The sequence below is a fragment of the Oenanthe melanoleuca genome, chromosome 20 (assembly GCF_029582105.1).
Source record: "Oenanthe melanoleuca isolate GR-GAL-2019-014 chromosome 20, OMel1.0, whole genome shotgun sequence".
In the NCBI taxonomy this organism is placed as follows: Eukaryota; Metazoa; Chordata; class Aves; order Passeriformes; family Muscicapidae; genus Oenanthe; species Oenanthe melanoleuca.
In genome coordinates this window covers 3,468,548-3,495,894 of record NC_079353.1, presented here as the reverse complement: position 1 = coordinate 3,495,894, position 27,347 = coordinate 3,468,548, and the positions used below count along the sequence as shown (strand labels likewise).

The 27,347-nt window shown below is 40.8% G+C and overlaps 1 protein-coding gene across 3 annotated transcripts; it reads right to left on the bottom strand.

Annotated features, from left to right (window-relative positions):
- Positions 1-9,329: 9,329 nt before the first annotated feature.
- On the bottom strand, positions 9,330-26,355 carry ZNF831 (zinc finger protein 831). Of its 3 annotated transcripts, none has more exons than XM_056507518.1 (6): positions 26,094-26,355; positions 14,129-18,301; positions 13,473-13,615; positions 11,660-11,829; positions 11,386-11,534; positions 9,330-11,090 (listed from the first exon to the last, which is right to left on the bottom strand). In XM_056507518.1, the coding sequence occupies exons 2-6, from the start codon at positions 18,287-18,289 to the stop codon at positions 10,239-10,241; spliced, it is 5,475 nt and encodes a 1,824-aa protein (XP_056363493.1). In that variant the 5' UTR covers positions 18,290-18,301; positions 26,094-26,355; the 3' UTR covers positions 9,330-10,238. The 3 variants fall into 3 exon arrangements, with proteins under 3 accessions (XP_056363493.1, XP_056363494.1, XP_056363496.1); XM_056507519.1 differs by lacking the exon at positions 26,094-26,355 and adding an exon at positions 21,678-21,745; XM_056507521.1 differs by lacking the exon at positions 26,094-26,355 and adding an exon at positions 21,678-21,745 and having other exon boundaries at positions 10,623-11,090; positions 11,382-11,534.
- Positions 26,356-27,347: the final 992 nt, after the last annotated feature.

Sequence of the window (27,347 nt, the reverse complement as noted above, 5' to 3'; positions counted from 1 at the left end):
GGGAGTGTATTCAGATTTTCTTCTCTTTCTTCCTCTCAGGGTTACTCAGAATCTCTTGAATCTGTAAAGCAAGTCCAGGGTGCTTTACTCTTCAGAAACTGAGGATTCAACAAACAGGAAACTGAACCAAACATTTTAGGTTTAATCCTGATAGATATTTTCCATTATGATTTAAGAAGTCACCATCTCTTTCTTTGATTCATAGCTGCCACTGAAGAGATGCTGATAATTCCCCACCTTGAAGGACAGTATCTTAAATAAGCCAAAAAGTTGAAAAAAGCTGCATCTTGCATAAGCTTTAGTGCCCAGGTTCATTGGTATTTTGAAAAATGACTTTTTTGTCCAAACTGGATGATCAGAGTTAAACTTCAGTGGTCTTACAGAATGAAAGCTCTGTCTTTGTGGCATTTGAAATGCATGGTTGGTTTTATTTTCCTCTTAATTTTTGTATGCTAGCTGTATTTACATTTTATGCCCAGATGGTTTTCTTTAACTTCTTAGTATAACTTACATGTAACATCTTGCAAAAGCTTTGTTTTCTTGATTTATGCCTCTGTGTTTGAATAGTTTGAAAACTTGGTTAGGGCACCTAATGGGGAAACTGTTTTTTTAGCACTGTGGATGGCTGTTCTTTGTCAACAGAGAACTGGAAACTTGTGGTTTGTGTGTGTTGTTGGACAGGATTACAGTCATGTCATGCTGGGGGTTTAGATTTTTATCCTTGAAGAAGCCTAAAACCTTTACAATTGAAAATATTCTTTCTTAGCACATTAATAACTCTGAAATCAAGGATCAAGTAAGCAATTGATATTTTTCATAAGGAAACCGATTCTTTCCATATAATAAAATGCCATAGGAGATGCCAAGGCCTGTATGAAAAAGATAAAGATCAAACCTATTAGATCACACCTTATTAGGTGTGATGTGAACTACTCATGAAAGGAAATCCAGCTTTAGGTAGAACTAGAAAATGTCATTGAGTAGATGAAAAGCTTGTAAAAATCACTGGCTATAACCACCTGGTATATAGAAAGAAAGGGTTGTAAAGAAAAAGTAATAAAAAATTCTAAAATTACACTGCAATCTGATGTGCAAGTCAGATGTCCTACATTGTAAGAGATGATTCTGTTCTGTGAGTAAAAGCATCTGCTTTATTACAGAACAACCTAAAAAATAAGGATGTATAGAAATCCATGGTGTTAAATTGAACTGGCAGCTGAGGGTGTTCTCAAAACAGAGTAGCACAGGTTTTCTCTCTCCTGCATCTGGGAGGGCCTGAGGGCTTTTGAGATTACTTGAAAGATTAAGTAAAGCTGTGAATGAAATTATGCAGCTGGCACAAGGAATTGATTTCTTATCAATTACGACTATGCCAGTTATAAAGTGGTTTAGCTGCAGTGACTAACAAGTATTTCTGTTCCAATGTTGAACAAAATGAATAGAAATGTTCACCAACAGTGGAGTGCTCTCAAAAGGTGCTGTTGCCAGAGTTCCATTTCTTTCAGGGGAAAGAAGAGTAGAAAAACATCTTGTTTTTGTATAATGTGTATGTAGTAGAAATTAGGCCTGGTACATCCAATTAGCTGTAGAATTGCCACCTGGAGTGCTGAAGTCTGAAGTGCATTGGAAAAGTGAATATATTGGCAGTTACACCTTTCCAACCCACTGAGAGCTTTTCACAGAGGAAGGACTTGTGTGCAGCCCCAAAGAGATGAGATCTGTTCCTTCCTTTCAGTCTGAAAATCTTTCCATATAGATTTATTTGCAGCTCACACCCCCTTCAGCCAGTGCTTAGAGGAAAATACAATGTTAAATTCACTACTTTGGTGAAACATCATTAGAAAAGTCGGAAACAGGAGTTTTCACTAAATCAGGATTTGGAAGTTTCGTAAATCTGATCTCTGCATTCGTCCTAAACACATGCCAACACTAGGAACAACCTGAGGCATGACAGGATCTGCAGCTTTGAGTGGAAGAAAAGTCTTATTTTCACCGACCACAACCTTTGTGCTTGCCAGGGTCATACAGCCCTGCAGACCAGCATTGGTACAGCATGAATTTTCATCAATCTCATGATCAATTAATTTAGTTGCAGAATTCAAATCCTTTTAGTCTGTTAAAAAACTATTAGAATTTCATTGCTTATAGGATTTCTTTACAATCCTGGTTTTTTTCTGGTTTTTTTTTGCAGGATAGCACATGATTTCCCATAACAACAGGAAAAAAAGACTCATAGGCTGAGGATCCCTTGAAGCCATTTTACTGGGTTCTGTATTAATTTATTTTATTTTGGAGTTGTGTTTAATGCAGACTTGTGGTCTGTTTTAAGTTGTGCTGTACTATGAAACCTTTGTCTCCCAAATGATGTCAATTCTCCCCACATCCCATAACTGTGATTTTTCACTTGGGGGGAAGGGAGTCTACCTGTGAATACATTCCAGTTCTGTAAGGCTCCCCTTAGGAATATTGCTGGAACTCCAGCCCTGAGCCTTCCCAGAAGAATGTGGGATGAATTTAACTTTTCAGGGGGCAAAGATATTTAAAGCAATACAAGCTATGTAAAGAACTTAGGGATAGTCGACTAAATAGTTTTGTGTTGACTCCAGCTCTTTTATTGTCACGCAGTGATCAAGGGAGGGGATATTCATGTGAGGACACGTGAAAAAATGACTCTTTCCCTTTGTATATCTTAGGGGCTTTTTTATACTTGGCCTTACTGCAGCATAGTTACTGTTGCCACAGTCCAATCTGGAATCTTTCCATCAGAAATGCTATTTTGATCACTGACTTCTAAATGGTTCATATCTCATTGTTCTGACATTTGTCACATCCAGAGCTTGGGAGGCAAAGTAAATCCCAGTTAATTTTAGATCGAATCTTTGCTATGCTCAATGCCAGATTTAGTTTTGTTTTAGGTTAATATTTCTATCGATTTCTGAAGCCAGAAACACCAGAGAGTGGCAGGGGTGGGTGGCACAGTCATCTGAATGGCTCAAGTCACCTTGCCTGGGTGTGTGGCTTGCTGCAGACATGTGTGTTACCTCACAGACAATGTCACCAATGTCACCAGCAGGTGCTCTGGAGCTTCCCTCCAGGCAGTCCAGGGCAGGCTGTGTTTCCAGCCCTGGGACAGTCAATTCCAGATGCACTGGACACCCCTCCAAGGGAAAGCAGATTGCATCCTGCCCTCCTCTGCAAAGGGATGGAGGAAGGTGTGTGAGGACTGCCACTGGTGGCACCACTGCGGTTCATATTAAAGGTCCAGCAGGTCCAGAACAGCAACGGGCTGTTCTTCAGTACTTGTTTAACCCTAAACAACACCTGGAACATATTTAGCCCCGTATTGGTTCCCAGCAATAGAACTGTGCTGCTTTCAGCATCCCAGGAACATCCAGAACTCTCAGAATTCTCAAAGGCCACTGTAATAACATGAGAGGGGAGGGAAGGTGTCCTGTCCCTAGGGAAGGTGTCCCCTTCCCAGCTGGCTCCGGGGACAGGTTAGAGCTGTAATTGTCGGTGGTTCCCGCAGGTGGCTCCCGCTGTCGGGGCTGCAGGAGCAGCGCTGGTGTCACACCGTGTGCCAGAGTGACACAGTACAGCGACAGGAGACCTTAGCCCAGTTCCCGGGGCCAGCTGCACACCAGGGAACACGCACTGCAAGGAAGGTGCTGCACGATGCAACTTTCACAAGAAGCACACCAACCCTGAGAGCAAATGAATGCACTCTGTGACCAGCAACTGGGAAATTTATCCAACAGGAGCAGCTGAGGGAGCTGGGGGGGCTCAGCCTGGAGAAAAGGAGGCTCAGGGGGGAACTTCTGTCTCTGCACAATTCCCCAACAAGGAGGGTGCAGTGAGCTGGGGGTTGGTCTCCTCTCGCAGGTAACAAATGACAGGACAAGAGCAAATGGCCTCGAGTTGCATCAGGGGAAGTATAAATGGGAGCTTAGGAAAAAATTCTGCACTGAAAGGGTTGTCAAGCCCCACAGGTTATTGAACAAACTACCCAGGGGAGTAGTGGAGTCACCATCCCTGGAAATGTCCAAAAAATGTGTGGGTATGGCACTTGAAGAAATATGGTTTAGTGAACAAGGTGGTGGTGCATGGTTGATGGTTGGACTTGATCTTAGAAGCCTTTCCAACCTTAAGGGTTCTGTGATTCTCTGATTCTATATATGTATAGTCAGATCTACCCTAGAAACTCTCTGTTGTTCCTATTGTCCAGAGGCAAGGATAAGATTTCTCTCCTTCTGGTCCCATTTTTTGCAGTGTCATTGTAACCAAACCAAGAATGGTGAGGATGTTTTGGTTAGAGGAGCTCCTCTTACAAAATGTGTTCTTGATGAACACAAAAGGGAACATCTGGTAGACAGAGCACACAGGCAATAAAACTGCATTTTATAACTGATCCAACATGGATGAATTTTCATAATGCATTAGTCACTACTGTGTGAATTAAGGTGGGGAGAAACAATGGATGTAGGCACAGGAAAGATGAGCATAGACATTGTGTGGATTTAATGAATGAAGGGATATCCAGGGGAGGAATTGCCTGATGGCTTTCTCTGAAGACCTCCTGTGTGTAATTGTTCTGTACAGTGAGTGCCTGTGTTCTGACTTCTGTTAAATATCCCAGAGGAGGAATTTAGAAGATGTTACTGCAGTGGAACATTCTCTGGCTGTATTTTCCTTCTTTGCACTTTAAATCCTATAGGACCCATTGTTTCCCCAAAATGTTTTGCCAATTCCTTTCCTTCCTAAAGGGAATTCTTCCTCTGAGCATTTCTAAGCAAATCCTTCATATCTTATGTTCCAATCAAGCTTTTCTCCTGGTCATATTGGTACATTGCCACTGAATTTAACTGGACCACATTGGTGTAATTGAGAGCAGAAGATTGGTTCCTTTAATGTTTCTGCACAAGTAATCTGTTTCTCCAATCGGGATTTTTTCCACTGGTTGGAATTTCTTCAAATTTGTCAACATCTTCAGGGTAAGGAGGTTCTTCCAGTTCTAATACCACCTGAATTCTTTTTGAGGCACAGAACATGTTTCCACAGGCATGCTATTAATTATGGATATTTCCCTAATTGCACTTCTGTGAATATTGTCAAACAGTTCACATCTGCCTATTCACATCTGGTACAAATAAAAAAAAGGTTTGGTGTTTTTAATATCAAACATGTAATAATGACCATTTTGCTTTTGTTCTTACTTTTAAATCAAAGTTTGAAAATCCCTTGTCATATAATCTCTTAAGCCTTATAATACTGGGCAGGATGAGGCAGTTTTTTTATGCTTTACTTTGCTATATTTACTTTCTTGCTTCTGGACAACCAGTGGTGTGAGGTCTGAAACCTTTGTATCATTTCTCTTTTCAATATATGCTCCATTTGGAGCTACCATAACCCACAACTAGAATCAAAAAAGTTACACAAAACTTTTTCATAAGTGGGATGAGTTGGAAGCACTTGTGAGCTGCAGAGGCTGTGATGGCTTTTTGTGTTTTCCATTTGAGGAGCTCAATGCAAATGATTCCCTGTGAGCAATGGGAGCATTAAGAGGCATTGTAAAGCTAATGGTCGAATTACTTTTTAAGGAGTGTAATTTTACCTGTTTCTCCTCCCAGCCAAGACACAAACATGTATGTGCACAGAACCCTCTGAACTGCTGCTTGTGCCAATCTCGTAATTGCATTTGTACTTACAAGTTTGGAGATTTGAGGTAACTGTTACAGTCCTGGCTCAGCTTCCCAGTGAAGTATTGCTCTCCTTAGACTGTGGTTTCCTAACACAGGTGGGAACAACCCTGGCTCCCTTTTCCCCATGTAGTTCCTCACCTCAGTTGCTGCCAAAGCATGTTATGGAAATCTTTTTTTTTTTTTTTTTTTTTTTTTTTGTATTAACCATTTTGATGGAGAGGAGGAAATCTCCGTAATGGCTTCTTTTTACAGAGGAGAAAGGGCAGCAGCTTAGCTGAGTGATCCTGTCATACTCCCAGCTGTGTGTTTGAGACAGAATGTTTAATTTGGGCATGTGCAATGAAATAAGGATGTTTTCAATAAAAACTGACAGTGGTATGTATAGTACAGAATGATAAATCATAGATTTTTAGATACAAACACTGATTATAGCTGTATCAGTGTAAAAAGAGTGGGGAGGGCTGTTGATGTGACCTAAATTTTGCCCTGTGAATACCTCTGTAATGTGCAAGAGGCTTTACTTTGCAGAGCTTAGGTGTAAAGCAGAAAGTGTAATTGAAGCCTGACTCCATCAAGGCTTAACTGTCTGTGCTGGTCCAGAATGTCTGACTTCAGCAGCAGAACCTAACTGGCCATCACAGTCAGCTGGAAAACAAAACCACAGGAGGTTATGAAACAGCTCCCATGGCTCTTATCCAATCCCTCCTTTTATTAATGGGATAAGAATCTTTAAAAAGAATCAGAGTCTAATGTATCCCAACTAGCTCACTCTGAAGCACTTCCAGTCCTGGCTGGATTAAGAAATTGCTCCTGGAGTTGTATTCAGCACTGCTTGTTTTGTCAATCAGTGAATCAAAACCATGCAGCACATGCATGTGCACAAACCTTGTGATGTTTTTAAAAATGGATTATAGATTAATGAATCGATTCTGTGAGAATCACCTTGTTTAGCATTGGATTTTGAACTCTGACAGTCGTTAGGGACTAGTAATAAGACTTTCATAGGGAGGGTTTTAAAGCTAAAATAGCCTATACACACGTGGCACAAGAATTCTCTTTGACTACTTTGCAAAGCACCCACAAATTTGTTCAAGTGAATTCATCTCTTGTTTAACTGGCTCTTGCCCCTCTAAACAAATGCAGAACATATTCAGGCAGTTGTTGTGAGTAGTCAATAGGTACTTTGACTGTGAGAAAGAAAACCATTTTTTTATGTTTAAGTACTTAAGAGGATGGCTTATAACCAAATTGTGGTAACATTACAGCTCCCTGGAAGACACAGCCTCTAAGTACTTCTACGTGACATTTATCCAGTTCCACCAGGACACTTTAAATCAGCTGCAAAAATCTCAAAGTATTTTAAAGTTTTTTAAAAATAACCACTATTGACCCTTTCATCCATGTGACTCATGGAATGCTGATAGTAAATGAAAAGTACAGTCCAGAAGTCCTTATCTGTGGCCATAATTCCACACAAATCTTTAAGGTAAAATTAATTGTTTAACAAAGCTCCTTAAATACAAGAAAACTATTAAAATATAAGCACTGATGAATGGGAACAAATTTGGTTGTGCAAACCTAGGCAGGAAACAAAACCAGGTTTAGTGTGTTTTCAGGTACCTCTCCCTGTGTGTGTCAGCAGGGCATATATCGAAGCACTAAATATATTAGGAATTGTGTTTTGGGGAAGATGCTGACAAACAAAATTTTATGAGTTAAAATAGGACTGGAAAGTCTGTTCCAGCCCTAAATAACATGATGCTATATTGGGTTTGTGTGGCAAGGTTTCAGTAGTGGGGGGCTGCAGGGGTGGCTTCTGTGAAAAGCTGCTGGAAGTTTCCCCTACAGAGCCAATTCCAGCAGCTCCAAGCCAGAACTTTTATTCAAGGTATATCTTTGTATTCGCTGGGGATCTCAGGCTTGCTCTGGTTGGTTCACAGCCCTCTCACCTACCTTTGTTTAAGAATTGGGGTTTGCCAGGCAGATCAGTGAAGTATCAATATTTAATAAGATCTACTAGAAAAGTCTGGAAGAATAAGAAAAAATGTGTTCCCAGTTAAAGAGGCAAAATCTGAAACATCCACTAATTTGCATCTGCCTGGATAGATGTTGAATATAGACCTTATTAGTAATCAGCATTCCTTATTAATTTGCTTCCTTCACTGGAAGGAGGATAATGTTGATGAGGTGCATTCATGTGCAAAGGAACTTCAGCTCTGCTTATAGCAAAGAGATGATCCATCAGAACTGCTGCTGGCTTTGGAGGAGAAGGAAACACAGATTTTTCCCTCTGTGCCTGGTGCCCTCCTGTGGTTTTTATGTTCAGCTGCTTGGGAATGAATTAAACACATCAGTGGCTGATGCTTGTGCTGTGTAAAAGGTACAGAAGAGTTTGTCTGTTAAAACTTTTTTTGTGAGCACAGTGTGTTCTGGAAAGCTGGAATACAGTTTTCCATACAGCCAGTTGGATTTGGATGTGCAAACTCCCTGAGTTCCCTAACTTAGACCAAGAACTTTTCTCCAGGCCTCACACACTGGTACCTGACTCAGACCTGGCTCAGACCTGGCTCCTCCAAGAGCTGTTATGGCTAAAAGGATTTGTGCTGGAGTCACTGCCTTCTGCAGTGATCCTGTTAAAATGCCACCATGGATCTATTTGCACTTTTAAAGAACTAATGTTAGGTCAAATTGTTACACAGGGTAGGCAACTAAGGTGTCAAGGATTACTTTTGTCAGGAAATGGTTTAAAATTTACATTCCCAGCTACCTTAATCTTGTCCCACTTTTCTTCCAGCTACAGCTGCAGAATGACAAAGAAATTTCCATACTGCATGCTGTAAAATCTACGCAGAATAGAAGTTTCTTTGCACAGCACTTCTGAGTCTGTCATTAAAATATTTCTAAATTACTCATCTAGAAATTCCACTTTAAAATACATCATTTAGCCACACATACACTATGCAGAAAAACTTTATGTAGAATATTCCTTACATGTGCATGTATTATAATAATTAGCTCTTGTACAAGCAAGAGGTGAAAATTGTTGCTGTGGGGGTGCTGGTGTGGTTTGGTGCAATGATTTTTGTATTGTGCTTTCCAAAGGTGCTTGGCCAACAGCCTTGCTGGGAACACTGATCTGAAGATCTCTATGTGCCTTGTGTTTCTTCATCTCCTGCTTTTCCTAAAAATTCAGAATCCAGGTGTAGCTTTGAGTGATTCCATCTGAAAAAAAAAAAGCTCTGAAACTTTGAATGGTTCAATATTGTGTCAGTATTGATGACTTCAAGCCTTGTCATATTTGTAGGACATCCAAATACACAAGAACTTGGCATGTGGTTTATCTCTCTGAGCTGTTTGGGCATTTTTTTACACATAAACTTTTTTTTTTGTTTTTGTTTTTTTTTTTTTTTCCAGATAATTTGAACTAGATTTCTTTGTATGGTCTGTTTAATCTTTTACCTGAGCATGATTAAAAACAACTCCAAATATCCTATGTAGGTTAATCTATTAATCCCTATGTGTGAATCAGAATACAAGAACAGTAGAAATTTAAGTACAGAATTTGAAGTATAATGTAGTAGTGGAATGGTTTTAGTGTTCATCAGTTTAATCAAGCAAGTGAACAAATGGTCAAATTGAAGTATCTAATTATTTATTCACATAGAAACCAGTAAATTTTAGGTTTTGTAGCACAAAACTTGTTAAAAAAAGAAAACAAGCTATGCCATATAGGTTCTTTACCCTCCATAAAATGGCATCATTTTGCATTTAAAATTACAATAAAAATAAAACATTCCAGATGACATCAGTTGGAGCACAATGTGACAAATATAATGAGAAAATCCTTGTCAGAAATTTTACCACAAGGAAATACCAATAGCTAACACCCATATTCTCCACCTAGAAATCAAGAATATTTGAGTAGATCTTGGCATAAAAGGCACAAAACACAAAGCAAAGCATGCTTGTGTCATTTCTCACACAGAAGCATTGACATTTGTGCAACATGGAAAAAGACCAGCATTTTTCCAGACTCTTCCAATATCACAGATACTGAGGGAACAGATCTTCCCCTTAATGCTTAGTGTGTCACTCCCAGCACAGAGGCAGTGACCACAAGGAACAGGAATACAGAGAAGGGAACACATCCATTCCCTCCTAGGAAATCTGAGCTGAGGAACTGAGGAAGCTGCTGCAGTTGTATTGTTGAAGTAACCCAATCCACTGCAGGCTTGGAGTAACACACCCAGGGCAGCCAGCACTCGTGGAATTCTGAGACTGGCAGGAGTGTTAACAACGCTGGAAACCTGTCAGGAACACAGGGCTGCCTCTTGCATTTAAATGTGCAATGCCACCCTCAAATGAGCGTTTTTATAAAAAGGTTGAGTCCTTGAAAGGAAGGGCTCTTCCAAAGAGGGTATTGCCTCTGGCACAGAGGAATGGCTTTGCTGATGTTAAGGTGTTTCAGAGCTATGGATCAAAGATCCCTGGCATTCCCTGCTGTAGCAGGCTGGCACACAAGCCTGGCAGCAGCCTCTTCTATATTTCTATAACCAGCCTGTCCTCATCATCACTGCTCGTGTCATCATATTCCACCCGCGTTTGCTTCCTCATCATCTCCAAACCTCTCTTTTTGTACGTCTTGAGGGGTGCTGCAGAGTAACTCTTGAACTCAGGAGATCTCAGAGTAATTGAGGGCTTTTTAAAGGTAGAAGTAGCTGTTCCATGTGGCCTTCCATAGGGATTGGGCTGCAGGTGGGACCTGTTCTTGTCTGCGCTTCCATGCAGCTCCAGGAGATGCTGAGAGAAGTTTTTCCTGTGTGAGTCTTCTCTGCTGGGTAACTGAGCCTTCCTGACTGTCCCAGCAAGAGACTCTGCTTGTGATTCAAACAAACGTGAACACCCTGGCTGGGAGCTGGGAGCTGAGTTATCTCTGGGAGGTGAATGTGTGTTTTCTTCACTTGGAGCTTTCTCCCTTCCAGAGGCCTGGATCACTGGGTCTGATACTCCAAATATTTGTTTCTCTGACTCTACCCTCAATATGTTTTCCTGACTTGCTCCTGGATGTGAGGAAAGAGGAGCAGCAGCCTGTGGGTTTGTGCTGTCAGGTTGGTCACCTGTGCCTGTGTTTGCAAACTCAGGACAAGACCCAAAGGAAGCTGCCACGGGGTCGCTCCGGAGGCTTGGCTGGGTTTGCCCAGGCAGGGCTGGCTGGAGCACGAGGGGCTGTGTCACCCAGCAGCAAATGGCCACATCCCTGCTGAATTCCTGCAGGGGTGTGTCAGCTGGGGAGGAAAAGGAATGAGCTGTCACAGCTATTCCCAGAGGAGCTGTAATGTTCTGGACAGAGGCATCTGTTCTTGGGTGTTCCCTGATTTGCCCAGAAAGGTCCTGTAGGAATTAGAAGGGGAAAAAATTTACATGTAAAGTATTCAGCCCAGAGTAATTTTATCCAATTGATGCAAGTTTAATTGTGTTTTAGCTAATTTTAACATTATTGAGTTTTCATTATATTTTAACTCCCAAAAATACCTTTAATACATTTTTAAACATTTTAAACCAAAGTCTGTGATACAAAATAGCATCAACTTCAACTTTAAAACAGCTGAATATAATTCAGGTTTTAATTAACAATTCTTTTTTCTGTTAATACAAAATAATACAAGAATTAGGGTACAATACCTACTTTTTTATCCGTTTTGTCTTCTTGTTTAACATGGTTTAGGTTTTCAGTACGGGAAGATATTCCTGAGTTATTCTTTGCTTCTTTTTTTCTTCTGCAAAGTTTGTCTGAGGTGGAATATGATGTGTCTTTTTGCTGGTGTACATAATTTTCTATTGAAAAGAGGTGGATAAACTTTTACTTCAATTTTTATTACCCCACATGCTCAAACTAGCTAGATTTCTCATCATATCACTGAAATAACATTAATTTTCACACAAATATTCCAAATACTTACCTTGTATCTTGGACTGAGGAGGATGGCACTTCTTATGCTTATTAAATCTGGGAGGTTGGGATGAGCAGCCCTTTCTCAAAGCATCCAGAGCTCTGTTGGGAAAACAGGGCCTCTTGCTCAGCCGGTTCATTTTCAGCTGAGCAAATCCATGGATGTGCCTTCCTCTGTACCTGCAGTGCAGGGGCATTGAGGGGATAAACAAAAATGGGAGATGTAAGAGCAGCCAGAGGAGAACACCACCTCATCAGGTGCATCAAAGTCTGACAGAAATTTATTACTGGGAAGGAGATGCTTGTTTATGTCAATGCAAAAAAAAAAATCTGGATTTTAGGGAAGAGACCCGCAATTATTTTATAATTTTTTTTCTCTGTCGGTTTCAGTAAATCCTTGATTTTCTAAGAGGAAAGGATTAAGGAATAACAGATACTTTTTCTTAAATCTGGAATTTTAAATCAATACTTCACAAGGACTTGAACCACATAAGAATCACCTGAGGCTGTGTGGTTGTTGGGTTTTTTCCTTTTCACTTCTTGAGTGCTACCTGTTCATCATCACTAAGGGACAACATAAGGATTTTGGTTATGTAGCAAACCCACACTGAATAATCCAACTCTGCTTTATTTTCTACTCTGGCTCCATCTTTTAGTAACTCTGAATGAGTGACACTGAAGTCCCATCCCTAAATCAATAGATTGTCACTCTCCACAGAGCAAGATGTAAATCTAAAAGGATGCACTTATTCAGGTTTTTTGTGTATTAGAAATTTAAATTACATTTGGTGGTTACCAGTTGGGCCAGTTACCTACTAATAGGCATGACCTGAGCTTTCAGGACACTGTATTTAATTAAATCCCTGCACTTATTTGATAAAAATAAATTTGATATAAACAAATTCTGAGACCAGCAGGGGAAAAAAAAGCACAATAAAAAAAAAAGCACCTGAAAATCAAACCAGAAAAAATTCTAGAAGAATGTCACTCAGCTGAGTGACACAGACTTGAGTCTTCTATTTCTGTTCTAATGACCCTTCAAAATTGCAGTGCTGCTTGCTGAACTAGACATGGTGATTAAGTTACTGACACTGATTTGTCCTCAAGGGAGTCACTCTGTCTGATTTTGGTCATGAAATAAGGAGAGATGTATGCACACAATATGTGCTCCTTACTGAAGCAATTCATCAGACATCCTGCTGTCCCACACTCCTGAAAGATTAGAGGGTAAATGTTCCACTGATATGAATTCCCATTGAAAGGGGGGAGCTGTGCTGATTGAGACAATGTGTCCTTGATAATTTCACGCTCGAATTCTTCCTGCTTTTTTATTTAAACCAAATGATCCTTTGAACTACAGATTGTGTTAAACCTGATATTTATTCTTCTGCCTTCTCTGGTGAATACCAGTTCAGGATATGGATCTTCCAAGGACAAAGGGCCTCGCACACTGCTCTGAGCTGGGACAGGATTAATAGCAGAAGCATTTTGGTTCCCTTCAAACAGAAGTAAATGCTGACAATTTTGACAGATACGAGTAATTTCTAAATCACAGAGAGAGTCCACTGATCAGGCATCATCTTTCTGTGGGATATGTCTGGTTTGCTTAGAAAAGTCTGCTCCTAATAGTAAATAACATATTGATCTTTTTATAGCTTACCTTTGGGGCCCTGCTGTGGTACAAGAATAGCTCTTTCTGAGAGATTTATTTTCTTTTCCCAGTTTTGACATGGTTGAATTTTTATTTTCTGTGGAGTTTTTACACCACACATTATAACAAAGTTATGTCTATATCTAGTGAACCTGAAAGCCATACTCCTTACCATTTAGGGGTTACTTTAATCCTTTTCTGTTTGTGGCTCCTCTTGAGTTTATTTGTTGAGAGTTTTTCCTTTTTGCAAACTACTGTTTTCTTCCTTTGCTCTGAAATATTTTTGAAAGAACCACCAGGAACTGCTGAGCTTAACTGTTGAGAATATTGGGAAAAAATTAAGTACATGAAAAAAGTGAATTACATTGACTGAGAGGTTGGAATCTGTGGACTTTTAAAATAGCACTGAACTGCATAGGAGTTAAGTAGAATAACTCTGTATTTAAGTCCTATTCAAAGTCTAAGTCAAATATTCATTTAGAATAAAAACAATTAAATACACATGCTACTAGAGAAAAATATTTTAAAATCCCCATAAAAGGAAAAAAAATCAAAAAATAGACATTCACTCTTCTCACTATCAGCATTCTGAAATGGTCAAGTTAAAGAAACTTAAATATTCACACAGAAATGTATTCTTCTGATACATCAAATGAATATAAGACTTATGTCATAAAAACATAAATTGTAAATTTTGCATCAGCAAATGCCTGTAAATGTCCATAATTGCATTTCTGATAATTATTTCATTTTTCTAATAGGAGGGTGGAGGTGGGCTGCCAGCCAATAGCACCCCCTCAAGAAAGCAAACAGAATTATTAATATTACCTCCTGCATCTGGTGTCCTTTAGAGAAGGATGAAACCAACGTTTTTAAGCTCGTGTTTGTTAAGCCATATGCCACAGTCTTGCTAATGTTCCTCATTTTGAAAATGGAGATGTCATATTTGGACAGGGTGCATTCCCTGCTGGGCTCCCTGTCCCAGGTGTGCAGGGAGGGCAGGGCAGAGGCTGCAGGGCCACTCCGCTCCAAGGGCAGGGGGAGGCTCCTGCTCAGGCAGCACCAGGTCAGCCGGGGCTCGGCACTGAGCGAGGGGAAGCTGATCCTGGAGCCTGCAGCTGGAGAGCTGCCAGAGCAGCTGGTCCTGCTACTGTGGGGCAGCACTGGGAATCCTCTACAGTGACTGCTGAGAGTGTGGCAGTAGAAAGTGCCAAAAGAATGGCAAAAATAAGTGGGGCTGTCTCTTGAGCTCTGGGAATGCTGCAGATCCTGCAGTGGTGGTGGGGTGTCCTTAAGGATGTGTGGACTTCCCGCTCTGTCCCATCCCAGGATTGTTGGATCTGTGCTTTTGCTGGAAACTGATGTCTTTATCAAAGAGTCACTTCCTGAGCAAAGGTGATGTAAAGCCTTCCTCTCATCTTTGATGTCAGCAGATATGAAAAAGCCACTTGTATACACAGAAGTAAAGCAGATTTTCTTCTTCGGAGTCTGTGTAGAGCAAGAACTTTTACTCATCCACTTCTCTTCTGTTTGCCTTTGATAATTTAATTCATTTTTGTTCTGTTTGTTTTTCCAATCCTCTCTTGCAATATCCTGCTGCTTGAAGTTTTGGTTACAAAAGGTGTTCTCTGCTGTGGTTAAGATATTTGTGGTTTCTGAGTTGACTGGTGAACAGAATCCTGGAGTTTTCCAATTTGTGTGAAGATTCCATTGAATTTCTCCTTTGCCAGCTTTTTGTCTCACTTCAGATTTTAAAGGAGACCAAACCACATCACTGGAACCTGAATGGAGGGATGTGCCACTGGAAGAGCAGGATGGGGTGGTTAAGGTGTCTGTCACAGGAGTGACAGGTGTTGTCTCCTGTTCAGATCGAAGCAAAGGTGACAGATCTGAAGCTCTCTTGTCCTGTGGCAATTTAAGGATATATTTTGGAGAGAAGGCATTTTGTTGTGGGACAGGACTTAAATTATCAGATTGCAGATGATGGCTTTTAGAAGACACATCCACAGCATTGTCACTAGGAAGTGGCACTTTTGCTCCTGTTTTTACAAAATGTGTTTTGTCATCTCCACCTGTGGAATGACTTAGCCCTAATTCAGACCCTAAAAATCCCATCAGTGAAGCTTTTGAGATACCTGCAGGATATGAAAGAAGGTTAATGCCAGTGTAATTAAGAGCTTGTGTGGGAAGTTTGATTGTTTTCCTATATGCCACATTCTCAGTACCTCCAGTGGCTTCATTAATTCCTATGCTTGATTTTTGCTCCTCTGCTTTACCAGAGAATTTCACTGGAGCTGTGGGAAGACACCGAGTGCCAGAGCAATGGCCTCTCTCTGCTTCACTTACTGCAGTGGTTTCACTACTGGGACTAGGGCAGGACACAGAAATCACATTTTGTGTCCTCTCCACTTCGAATTTCAGCTTTTTCCTTTCTGATGGCAAAGTCTGGGGTTTCCCTGCAGTTTCTCTGTTGTTGCAATGGACCCACGGGGGCGTCAGGCCATGCTGGCCACTTTCCTTAGTCCCGTGATGGTTCCCATAATTGTGTGAAGTACTTTTACAATCTAATTCAAATGCACTGGATTCTTTCCCAGGGTTTGGTTTCTCCCTGTTGCTACTCTGTACTGGCAAGCAGTCATCATTCCTCCCGTGGCTGCTCAGCTGACACTCAGGATTTTGCAGCCTGAGCTCACCACTGCTTGGAGCCAGCAGCGTGCTGCTGCCAGCTGTGCATTTCTCCGTGTCACTGCCACTGAGCTCTCGGGAAGTTTGGCTGGGTACAGCTCCAGCAGCTACGGAATGTGATGTCTCCATTAGATTGGACACTCTGTCTGCAGTTTCCTCAGAGGACACATTCTGCAGAACATGATTACCATCAGCAGAGGTTCCTGATTTACCCGTGGCTGAAGCCGCTGTCACAAGGGAGGAAGGGCTGTCACTTGCAGAGCTCCTGCCATCTCTTTCCTCAGCTATTTCAGTGCTGCTGGCTGAGTCTCTTGAATTAGGAGTCAAGCTTGTAATATCTGTAATCTTATTCTCTCTTTGTTTAATTTTCTTGGTATTTTGACTGCTTTTCATTTTTTGGTAGATTTTCTTAAACGTTTCATCTCCATACATTTGCCATTTTTCTTGAGAGAACATCTTCAGCTTCCTCTGATTGTGTTTCTTATTTTTAGCATTAATTATTTCTCCGACCCCAAGTTTTTTAGTCCCTTTCAGCTCCTCTGACAGAGAAGGATGATCAGCCACATTACTTAGGGGCAAATCATCCACCGCTGTTTGTCTGACTAGAGCTCGGGGATGGCTATTAGGGAAATCCACTGAATTTGCAGCGAGATCGTTGCTAGGCAGCAAACCAGCAGTGCCTGTGTTTACAGACTGCTTAGTAAGAGAAAGTGGTTTTGAGCAACCTGGTTTGTCATGTACCAGCCTCGCTCCCTCCACAACAGGCAAGGAGTTGCTCCGAGTAACAGGCACAGTGTCGATTGTTGTGGAGAACTGGGTGGGAACTGAATGGAAAAACATTGGCTTGCATTTCTCCAGGGGTGCAAAGGTAGATTTTGCTGAACAAAGAGAAAGATTCTTTTTCCTATTTACATCACAAGTTCTGATATCAAAATGGAAAGAGTCTTTGTATGTGTAAGGCATTGGCAGGTCAATGCTTCCCTGTTTAGAAAGGACAGTTTTTCTGGGTCTGACGTTGTCTAACTGGGTGTCATCCACCACACTTTTGTTGTGAGAAATAAGCTTTGAAATGTGTTCTTCCAGCCTCTTTTTCTCTAGCATCGAGGCTGTAGCTTTGTCAGCTGCCTCTGGCTTTGCAGTGCTTCCGGAGGCACACCTTGGGCTGCTGAAGGCAGTTTCATTCTCCAGCTCTGTGCTGTGCTCGTAGAGACTGTGCAAGGGGCTGGATGATGCCATCTGCTGCTCTGTGCTGTCAGAGCGCGACAGATACCCCGAGTCAGTGCTCTCACACTTCTTCAGCTTGCACTCCAAGGGTTTGTAATCCCACTGCTTCTCTGAGGAGGTTGCCTGCTGCCTTTGCAGCTGAATGTGCTTATTGGCAGTCGGGGTTCTTTGCTCCTGCATTTTCTTTCTCAGACACGGACCATTTGCCAAAGATCCTGGAGATGATAAACTTTGAGGTTCACTTTCAGGATCCCCCTGAATAGCCTTTGAACTCAATGATTGATCTGTTGTTTCTTGATTTTCTGAAGCAGCTGATGAAGAGCTTGTTGCTGGCAGTGAGAGCTCGTGAGGTTTCTTAGTGTCTGTTGCTGCACTGGTCTCTGCCCTGGGTTGTTTGATGTGTATCCCCTGGTCTTCACTGGTGCCACTCAAAACTTTGCTGCCTTGGGGAGAGGTGGTGCTCTCTGCTGATCTCTCTTTTTGCTCTGCTCCCCCACTGGTGTCAGAGTCTGAGGGCAGCCTGGTGTTGTTGACGTGTGTTTGAGTTCTCCTGTGTTTGTACAAGTTGCTCTGAGTTTTAAACGCAATGCCGCAGGTGGTGCACGGAAAGGGCCTCTCCCCCGTGTGGGAGCGAATGTGTTTCTCAAGGACACTTGGCTTCAAACAATCTCGTCCACAGTGTTTGCAGATGTATTTCCCAGATTTTTTTGATTTCCCCGGGCTTCCAACAGACGCATTTACACAAGAACTTGGCGATGACAAAACTGGTAAAGTGCTGACTATGCTCAAGGTGAGGCTTTGCCCAAGCTGTTTCTGGAACAGCGGCCGAGGCTGCTCCGCGCCCTCCGGAGGAACGAGCGGGTTGAGGATGAGGGGGAGGCTGCTGCCATCGAGGTGCACACAGCTCCTGGCGGCCACCAGGGGCCCGTGGGGCGGGAAGCAGGCGGGCTGGACGGGCTGGAGCAGAGGGATGGTCAGGGCTTTGAGGTACAGGGGCTGGGGCAGGGCCGGCTGCGAGGAGCCCCGCGGGGACGGGCCCGGGCCAGGATCCGCGGCGCCGGGCGCCTTCTGGGCCTCCATGGGCTCATAGACCTGCGGAGGGGACACAGGACAGGCAGCAAATAACACACAGCATGCACACTGCTGCATGCTGGAACAGCAACTGAGACAGCACCTTCCCAATTAAATGGACTCATCTGATTCATCTTTCACTTCTCCTCGAGGAGTTACCGTTCAGCACAGTGCAAAGAACACTGAACGCTGCCCTCACAACCACTTACAACCTACACTGAGCACCCAAAGCACTGGCAACAAATCTCAGTTTCAGATTTGCAAATGGAGGCTCTAAGCACACCAGAAATAACACAACTTTAATTTTCTGGAACCATATTTGCATTACAAATTTATATCATGTTTTTAAATTTCATTAATATTAATAATTTTGAATACAGAAGCACAGAACAGCTGAGGTTAAAGGGGACCTCAGGACATCTCTACTCCAAACACCTGCTCACAGCAGCGTCAGCACCGAGGTCACATGAGGTTGTCAGGGTGTTACCAGTGTGGTTTTGAAAACCTCTGGGGATAAAAACTGCACAGTTTCTTTGGGCAACCAGTTCCAAACACAGGACATTAAACATGCCTGCATATTATCTGTGCTTACCCAATTTAAGGGAGCTAAGGCCAAACACATTGCAACAAGTAGTGCAAAATGAAAATATGTGAACAAAATGAAACTCATGTCCTGTTACGAGTCAGATTTGCATAAATGTAAAGTAGAAAAGATGGCATCATAGGAAAATAGTGTGAGAAATTAAAGCTCTACAGACCAAATTAATTTGGTATCATTAATGGAGATAGTATGGTGTACTGCTTGTTTTTGGATGCTTTCAATGCCAGGTAAAACAACTTCTAGACACAGTTTTTTAAAAAATGAACCTACTCTTTTGAAACCTATCCTAATATATGCAGGGCTGGTGATAGTCTAGACTACTTATTTCAGCAAAAATTTGTATTGTCTTTTTTTTTTTCCTTAGTAACAAAGGAGGAAACTATCGAAATAAGCAAGTTTAACATTTTCTTTGGAAGAGTTAGGGGCATGAGCATAACCCCTTGTAATTACAGTTTGGGTGAAAATCAGGTGATCTGTGAATGTTTATTTGATTCTTGCTCAGCTGTGCTTACTGGATGCACTGGCTGCTATGAATAATGGGTTGTTCTTGTGCAAACAGCCATTAAAAACCCATTTGGAATAACATAATCAGCGTCTCAATTTGAAATCTGCAATTTGTTGCTCTACTGCATAATCTCTAGAGGTGCTTCTGTAACTTCCTTGGATCATTTTAATAGGTTATCATTACTGGGAAACAGTAAAAGAATTGCTTCAAAATGTGGTTTGAAATTTTTACTGGTTCCATCCAAGAAAACAGCATGTAAAATGGACCGATCTGTGCACAGCAAAATGTTAGATTTTGCCTTTTTTTCTTCCTCATGAATGTTATAAATTAAGCTTAGTTACCAAGCATGGACTTTTCTTATGCACTTCTGACATTTCTATGTGGAATAATCAATTAAGTAGCATTTTATCATAGGTAGTGACTGTAATGATGAATGTTAAAAGAATACAGCTTGTTAAAGAAATTAAGTTTGTATCCATATTGTGCAGTGTAGTTACCCCTACAGAGTAAAAGTGATGTTATCAACATTTCAAGCCCATTTAAGATGGTTCCTAATTTATGCAGTCACTTTTAAATTTAAACACAGCATACAATAAGGCATGAGACATGAAGCAATCATACAAACTAAGTATGCAGTAGTTTTTCCAAAATACTAAAAAAAAAAAAGTTTAGGGGGAAAAATTCACTGCAGAGAACAGACTCTAAGAAGAAAAATGAAGCCTGAATACCCAGTAGGTAGAACAATTAACAAGTACCACATCAGACAGAACAAGTCACTGTCTTTGCTCCCCTCCCTTCCCCAGATTTTCCACATATTTTACATTTCCCCCACCAGCCTGCTCCAGTGGCACAAACTATTTCTGTCTGGTTTCCTCCTGGCCATGCAGAACTGAGGGCCCTTCAAGGCCACCACAGACAGATGTTTTTCATAGGAATCCTGTGGTTCCCAAGTACCAGAGGCTCTGTAATTTCACTTAATGCTGTTAAGTTTCTGGGGCCCAAAACACAGCCTAAGTCTGAGACTCATTTCGGTGTTCTGTAATGCTCCACAAAGAAAATACCTAAGTGGTGACAGAAAATTTAAAGGAAAATTTTAAATAAAGCTCAACAAGTAAGATAATGGTGACATTTAATGTACTTTTAAGAATGTAATAATACATCTCCACCAGGTGTGGTTGTTTGCTGTTTTTCACAGAAAGAAAAAGTAGTTTCTTCCTGAGTGAAACTGCTGTGACTTGTATTCTGCTGGGACAAATACCATCAGGTTTTTCACATCTGTTATTTATATTCCAAAAAAGGCCACTGTATTTCTTTGTACATTTACAAAAATAGCTTATCTCAAACTAATCCTGCCCCAAGGCTGATTGGGGGTAGTCCTTGCCTAACGTGGAACTTCCTGTTGGTTATGCCTTGGGCTCTGGTCCTGAGCATCCACCCCATGTTCTCAGCTGCTTGTAACTTGTGGCATTGAACTACCAGCATAAGAACTTGATCCTAATTAGATAAGGAGAATTTTCCAAGAAGCAAAACTAAATGCAGGATTTGGCCAGCTCAAAACTTTCTAAATTGCTTTCTTAAGCTATCAAAACTAAAACTCTACGAAATACAATTATTTTGTTCCTGATTTGAAATTCTAACTTCTAACACATCATAGGCAGGTCTGTGAAACATTGAAAATTGGAGCAGCTTCAGATAAAAAATCATTGTGGCAGGAATTATCTTAGTTGTTTTATAAAGTATTTTAATACAGGAGGTTGATAAAAAAATAATTTTAAATCCAGTAAGTTCCATTTTTATAGACTTTTTTCCTGAATTCCAAACACATTTTATAAAACTTGTTTCGTTTTGTCAGCACTGTTATAATAATTTTGGACTACACAATCAAAAGATTTTTATCTTCTGCATGGCACATGCAATGTTCTGTCAACTGCCCATCATTATTAACCAAATCAATAACTAAACATAAATAATTATTTTCTGCACTTTTGTATCATTTTTTGACACAACTCTGAGCAGAGCATCAGTCTCTAAGCAGACTCAGAGCTCAGTTGCTCATTCCCCCACCCTGGTCTGCAGGTACAACCTGGAGACATGACAGAATTCCTTTACTTTTGTAACCCCACAGAAGCAGGTTTTCAACATTCTAAAAATACACAATATACTCAATTATACCAGCAGTCTTTACTTTTTATAAAAGCTTTTAGTGATCCCTAACTGAAATGCTAGGGAGCAGAAGCAGAAGTCTGAAAATAATTAAGTCTTTAGTCTGGAAATAATTTTAGTTCACATACCTTTGATTGATCCAGGTATTTCAACAAAATAGTCTCATTTCTGTCAATACTTGATGCAAGCAGAGAGAAACAAGGACAAAGGCTTGAAACAGATTAGAAGTAGGAAGTTGGGTTTTTCTTTCTTTTTCTTTTTTTTTTTTTTTTTTTTTTTTTACATTGGTGTCACATTAACAACCTTCAGAAAACAGGAAGAGTTGACACAGAAGAAAATGAAGTGGCATTTCAATCTCTCCATGTCCTTTATCACTCTTTAATTAGGGAGCTCTAAACAGAATTTTCAAAATGTGAGGGGTTTGTACTCTGCTTTCAATTGTATTGTCCTGAAATACAATGGTAGGATTTTTTAATTTTTACTCCTAAAGCTGATTTTATTTTAGCTTTACAGTAAAGGGGTCTCTTAAGATATGTGGGAAAGAAAACAATGGTGAAGACACTTGGCACATATGAAATGCTAAACTTACCCAGCGTGGGTGCTGTCCACCAGCTCCTTCTAACAGTGCCCCTGGGGCAGGAGAGAGCAGTAACCAGGTGGGAAAATGCTCACTCACACACACACACTCACTCAGACACTCACACACACACACTCACAAATGTTAAAAGCATTTAGACAATGCTCAACAAACCTCCAGAAACTTGTGGCAAGCTGCAGGGAAAATAGGGTAGGGCACAGGCAAGTGCGGTGAAAACGTAATTTTTAAAAAATTGATTTTATTTGTGGTTGAGTTCCTAAAGAGTGTTCAGGTACCACAGTGAACAGCACTGAGGGGTCCTGGGAGGGGCCACTCTTCTTTATGCAAACATTTAAAACAGGGACTGGGATGGCTGCAACCTCCTCTGCTGGTAGACTGAGTGAATCCCAAACTGGAATATGCATTCCCAATAATGTTAAAAACTTGGCATCTCTGGCCTGTATAATTTCCTTAGGAACACCATATTTTGGAAGATACAGCTTTTCTTTTCCCTGTGATGAGCAGCTGCCCAGCTCAGCTGCTGCAGCCTGTCCCTGGTTGGGTAGTGGTGAAACTCTAACGTTCTAATTGCCCAATATCCACTTCAGTGGGAGCTCCTTCTTTTCATAATTCTGGTGAGAGACTAGTACTGGAGGCCTCAGTGGATTTTCACTCCAAACAGCTTTATTGATCCTGGAGAGTTTTGCCTGTTGTTTGGATTGCTTTCCATTTATTTCTGGAGCCCTGATTTAGCAGGCCTCTAATTCTGGTGGTGGAGAAATATTTTTGTCTTGTTCTTCCCATCTTTCTTGCCTGTCACGTGGTTATTCAGGGGGCAGAAAAGCTCTTAACAGGGCCCAGGATTGCTGCTTTAAATCCTCCTGGTTTCTCCAGTACCCTGAAATGCTCCCAGTAATTGGTAATGGCACTGCAGACGCTTAAAATCTGTGAATCTAGAAAATACTTGACATTCTGAACTGCTTTACAGTGACTCATGCTTCTGCTCTACAGACTCAGTCTGTCCAGATGGAGAGAATTACATGCAGCAAGTAGTTTCAGCTCTGCTGGGAGATACTTTCCTAAAGGAATGTGTTCTCACCTCTAAGTGAGATCTTCTGGAGGATTACTGCATGCTACAGTCAACAAACCAACGGGGAAAAAAGATGCACATCTTATAATAGAACACTGGCATGAATCAAATCATACAAACAGATGATTATGGGCACTTTACATAACCAGTCAAAATTAGTTTGTCTTCAGTTTGATCACATTTCTGGAGCCCATTATATTTTATTCCACTTTGAGACTGACTATTATTAAGTTAAGGTGAATTTACTTAAAAGGGACACTTAATTTAAACAGTACTAATAATTGCTGGACCTAGTAAAAATTGAAAACATGTATAAGCATGTTTAAAATTCATTATTTAGATCACTCAGTATCAAATTCCAAATGTCAAAACTGCAAACTGCTTACCCTGAGAGGCTTAAGTAGGCAATAATTAATTAAAGCAAGTTACAGCAAAAGCAATTGGCTGTCTGGATATTTGTCACTATCACAGAGGTTTCAGAGCTTAGCAGAACCTTTTGAAGTTTGATCTGAAATCTCTAAATCTTGAATGAGTGACTCTGGAATCAGGGTCCTTCACAGCATCCTGTGTTTCTTCCCATTTATGTGGAAGAACAGGCTGCTGTAATGGCTAGAAGTAACAAAATAAAGAGCACCAGTATCACACTGCATTAGCTCTGTTTGAAATTAAGTGATTTTTTTCTCATTCTAAAGATCTACCTATGTGTGTTGCTTCCACAGCTGCAATCTTTATGCAAGTTTATTTATATTAATTTAAGTTCCAAATATTGTCCTGCTCAGAGAAACTCAGCTAACTTCAGCTATCTCAACACACAGCAAAGCATTGATTTAAACTGTGCACAAAGCTGAGCCCAGTGTCAGGTGCTGCACAGGAGGCAGTTCTGGGGCTACACTCCTCTCTCAATTCATGTCCCCAGCAGGGTTTGAGGAGTTAAACCCACACACCCTTGGTACACATTTCTGGGTCCCAAGTGGAAAAGGTCCCACCCCAGATGTTTAAAACCTTGCATCCTTCAAAGACACCCTACAGAGTTTTGTCAGGAGTGTGAGCAAGTGAAAGTAGCAGTAAAAATTCTTCCTGTGCTGGTGAGGAAATAGATTCTGAAGATCCTGCTACTGTACATTTTAAGGAACTTTGCAAAGTAAAAAGAAAAGAAAGTATCTTCCAGGATTGCTAATTATTAATTTTTCCTGTGAGGGCAGTGATGCTGAGAGCAGCACACAGTATCTTACTGTCAGAGGAAGATACAGACAGTGGGATTATCATTTCCATTTGCTCATCCAACACTGACAGCCAGCACAACTCCCTTGATAGACCACACAAAACTTCTACTTCAAACTTAGCATCATAAAGTCATAGTGAACCACAGGGTCAGAATTAAACTTTGTGCAGATACTTTAAACACTCCTTCTGTGATGGAAGCAAAACGTTTGTGAGTGTACCCCAGGTCTGGAGTTTTTTAGTTCTCAATTCAAACAAGCAAAATGGAACTGACACATTTCCTGGTTAGCCCAGAAATGACTGTTAAACTTGTTTTACTTAAAAACTATTTCTGCCTTTGCTCTTTTCTCGGTTTGACTTCCTATCTTGAAATGTCTCATAACAGAAGTATTGAGTTCACCTCTCCCCTTGTTCTCAAGGGATGTGTCTGATCTCACAGCTCTGCCAGTCCCACCTGCAGCCTGAACACTGCCGGTACCTCCTGAACAAAGTTGGGAGCCTCAGTCCCCTGCAGAATCAGCTGAAAGTGTTTCATCCCATAATCTTTTGAAACCTTTAGAGTCCTTCCACAGTAACATCTCGAATTCTGACTTTGGGAAATCTTGCTGCTTGGTACAAGTCACTGTTCTGAAGTTTTGCCCTTCTGTGTGTGTTATTAAAGTACAAAGCCACTGAAAACCCGCTGGGGGAACTTTGAATTCTTGTACCACATCCCAAGGACAAATATTTTTTATACTTACTTCCACAATTGTATAATATCAGCAAAACTGGTTAGGTTGGGCTTTTTTAAACAATTATTTCTGTAAATACTGTACCAGAATATAGTATTAAAGTCTTTTAGGAAGAATGGGATCTGCTTTACTTTCCCTTTGTTCCAGAATAGCAGCAACTGGTTTTATCATTATTATACAGCTTTCTATATTTTCCTATGTTCCTTTTCTTGAGTATCCATAAATAAAACATTTTAAAGGCTTAGATCAGTAAAAACATTGTTACCTAAAATACATTTTAATGTGTAAGTAAAGTCTGTGTTGGCCTTTTTTACCTCTTCATGCAATTTGTGTCAAGAATATTTCCCTTTCTACTTCTTACACTGCTACTTTTCTCAGCTCCAGCCATAAGAAATGCTTTCTACTTTCTTGTATGTCTCTAGTTTAGATTTACATCACTATTTCTAAAAAGAAACAAATCTAACATATCCTGTTGGTTTTGTAACATGCTTAGTGGCTTGACAATGAGGAAAAAATAGGATTTTTAGTGCTTAAAAACCTCAAAGGATTTTGATTCTTTTATCTTTTCATCAAATTTGCTCCTGTGCATTTCCCGTGTTAGGAAAGAGTTAACAACCTCCAGCCAGCAGACTGCAATCAACAGGTTGCTCTAACAGAAAAATAATAACCCTAATCCATCTTTTAAAGTTTAGAAGGTTGGACTAAATGATGAAAAAACACCGATTAAAGCCCTCTGAAAAGCTGAAGTGGGGCCAGAACTGAAATGCTTTGTGTTTTATGAAAAAAATCTTTCTCGTTGCTAAGTGAAAGAACCATCACAATTAAAAAAAAAAAAAAAAAATTGTAACTTTACAATTCCTGTCTTGCCATCTAGAATTGAATTCTCTCTCTGTCCATAGAAAATGACAACAAAACACTTGCTAACCTTTAGGTGGCCAATTCACAGGCAGGTGGAGAGGTTCAGGTCCCTGGAATAGCGTTGAAACAAAAGAAGCATCCTGTTTTCTTTTTTCAGTGTCTTTCTCTTCTCCCTTTTTTTTAAGCATTGGAACAGTGAAGGGTGGGTGGTGGGGTGTGTGCAGAGAGAGCAGGGGGTGCAGGCAGCCCACGCTGGTGTAGGAAGAGTTTTAATGGCCGATGCTGGGAATGTGGTTTGCCTGCTACAGTGTCTGCACTACTGCAGCTCTGTGTGTGGGCGTAAAGAAATGACACGACTGGGTTTCAAACCATTACACTGAAGATTTGCAAACAGTTAAAAAAAAAACTAAAAAAACACACAACCCCATCAGGCACAAATGAAAAATTATTACTTTTCTCTTTTTATCTTTTTCTAAGGGCTTTTTGTTGCTTTGACTTAGCAGATGTAATCCAGTCAAGATTCTTCCTCAGCCTCTAAAGGAAAAAAAGGTAAATTGAGTATTTATATTTTAAATAGTGTGAATATATTGTTATCATTTTTGCTGCTATTTTTTAATTAATCTACAAGAGCCTGTGTTCCTGAAGGGTGTCCAGATGTCCCCAGTGAAAATCTTCAGAGGACACCTATATTTCTGCTTTAGAACATGCTAAATAGGTGCCTAAATCTTGCTAGCACAAAGTAGCACAGTACAATAGACAGAGCAGCCACTCCACAACTGGCCAAGCAGGACATCTGAGCCCAGGGCTATCCCTTGAAAATTCCACAAAACACAGGCAAAAAAACCAGGACATGCTGGCAGCCCACTTTCAGTAGTCCAGCAACACCTCAGGTTTACTGATCTAAATTTGCCAGAAAACAGACTTGAATGTTTGTTGTAACTACTGGAGACCAACAGGAGTGAGACAAAGGGGCTGTTCCCTGTCACATCATGGGGAATGAGAGGAAAATGGGACTTCAGCTGATATAAAAGTGCTGACATAAGTGACATTGAATAAAACATGGACACACTGTGTTGGGAGGGACAGGTTTTGTCAGAAAAGTAGGAATACTTCTCAAACATATTTTTTTACCACTAAAAGCAAAAGACAGAACACTTTCAGAAAAGAACTTGAAAACTTCAAGGAATCTTTATGACTTGGCTGCTCCACGATAGTAAGGGACTGACCCTTGATAAATGTGTATCCTCAAGGATGTTGAGAAGAGACAGCCAGAGTGAAAACCTTGTGCTTGGACAGAAGGCATGTGCACTCAGGGGTTTTT

Bases quoted from the DNA above. Each gene is read 5' to 3' on its own strand.
- ZNF831 (XM_056507518.1), bottom strand. From the start codon at position 18,289: ATGGAGGCCCAGAAGGCGCCCGGCGCCGCGGATCCTGGCCCGGGCCCG. The intron at 11,830-13,472 runs GTAAGGAGTATG...CCTGCACTGCAG, and splicing joins ATTAAAGTAACCCCTAAATG to GTACAGAGGAAGGCACATCC. The intron at 11,535-11,659 runs GTAAGTATTTGG...TCTTTTCAATAG, and splicing joins TCCTCAGTCCAAGATACAAG to AAAATTATGTACACCAGCAA.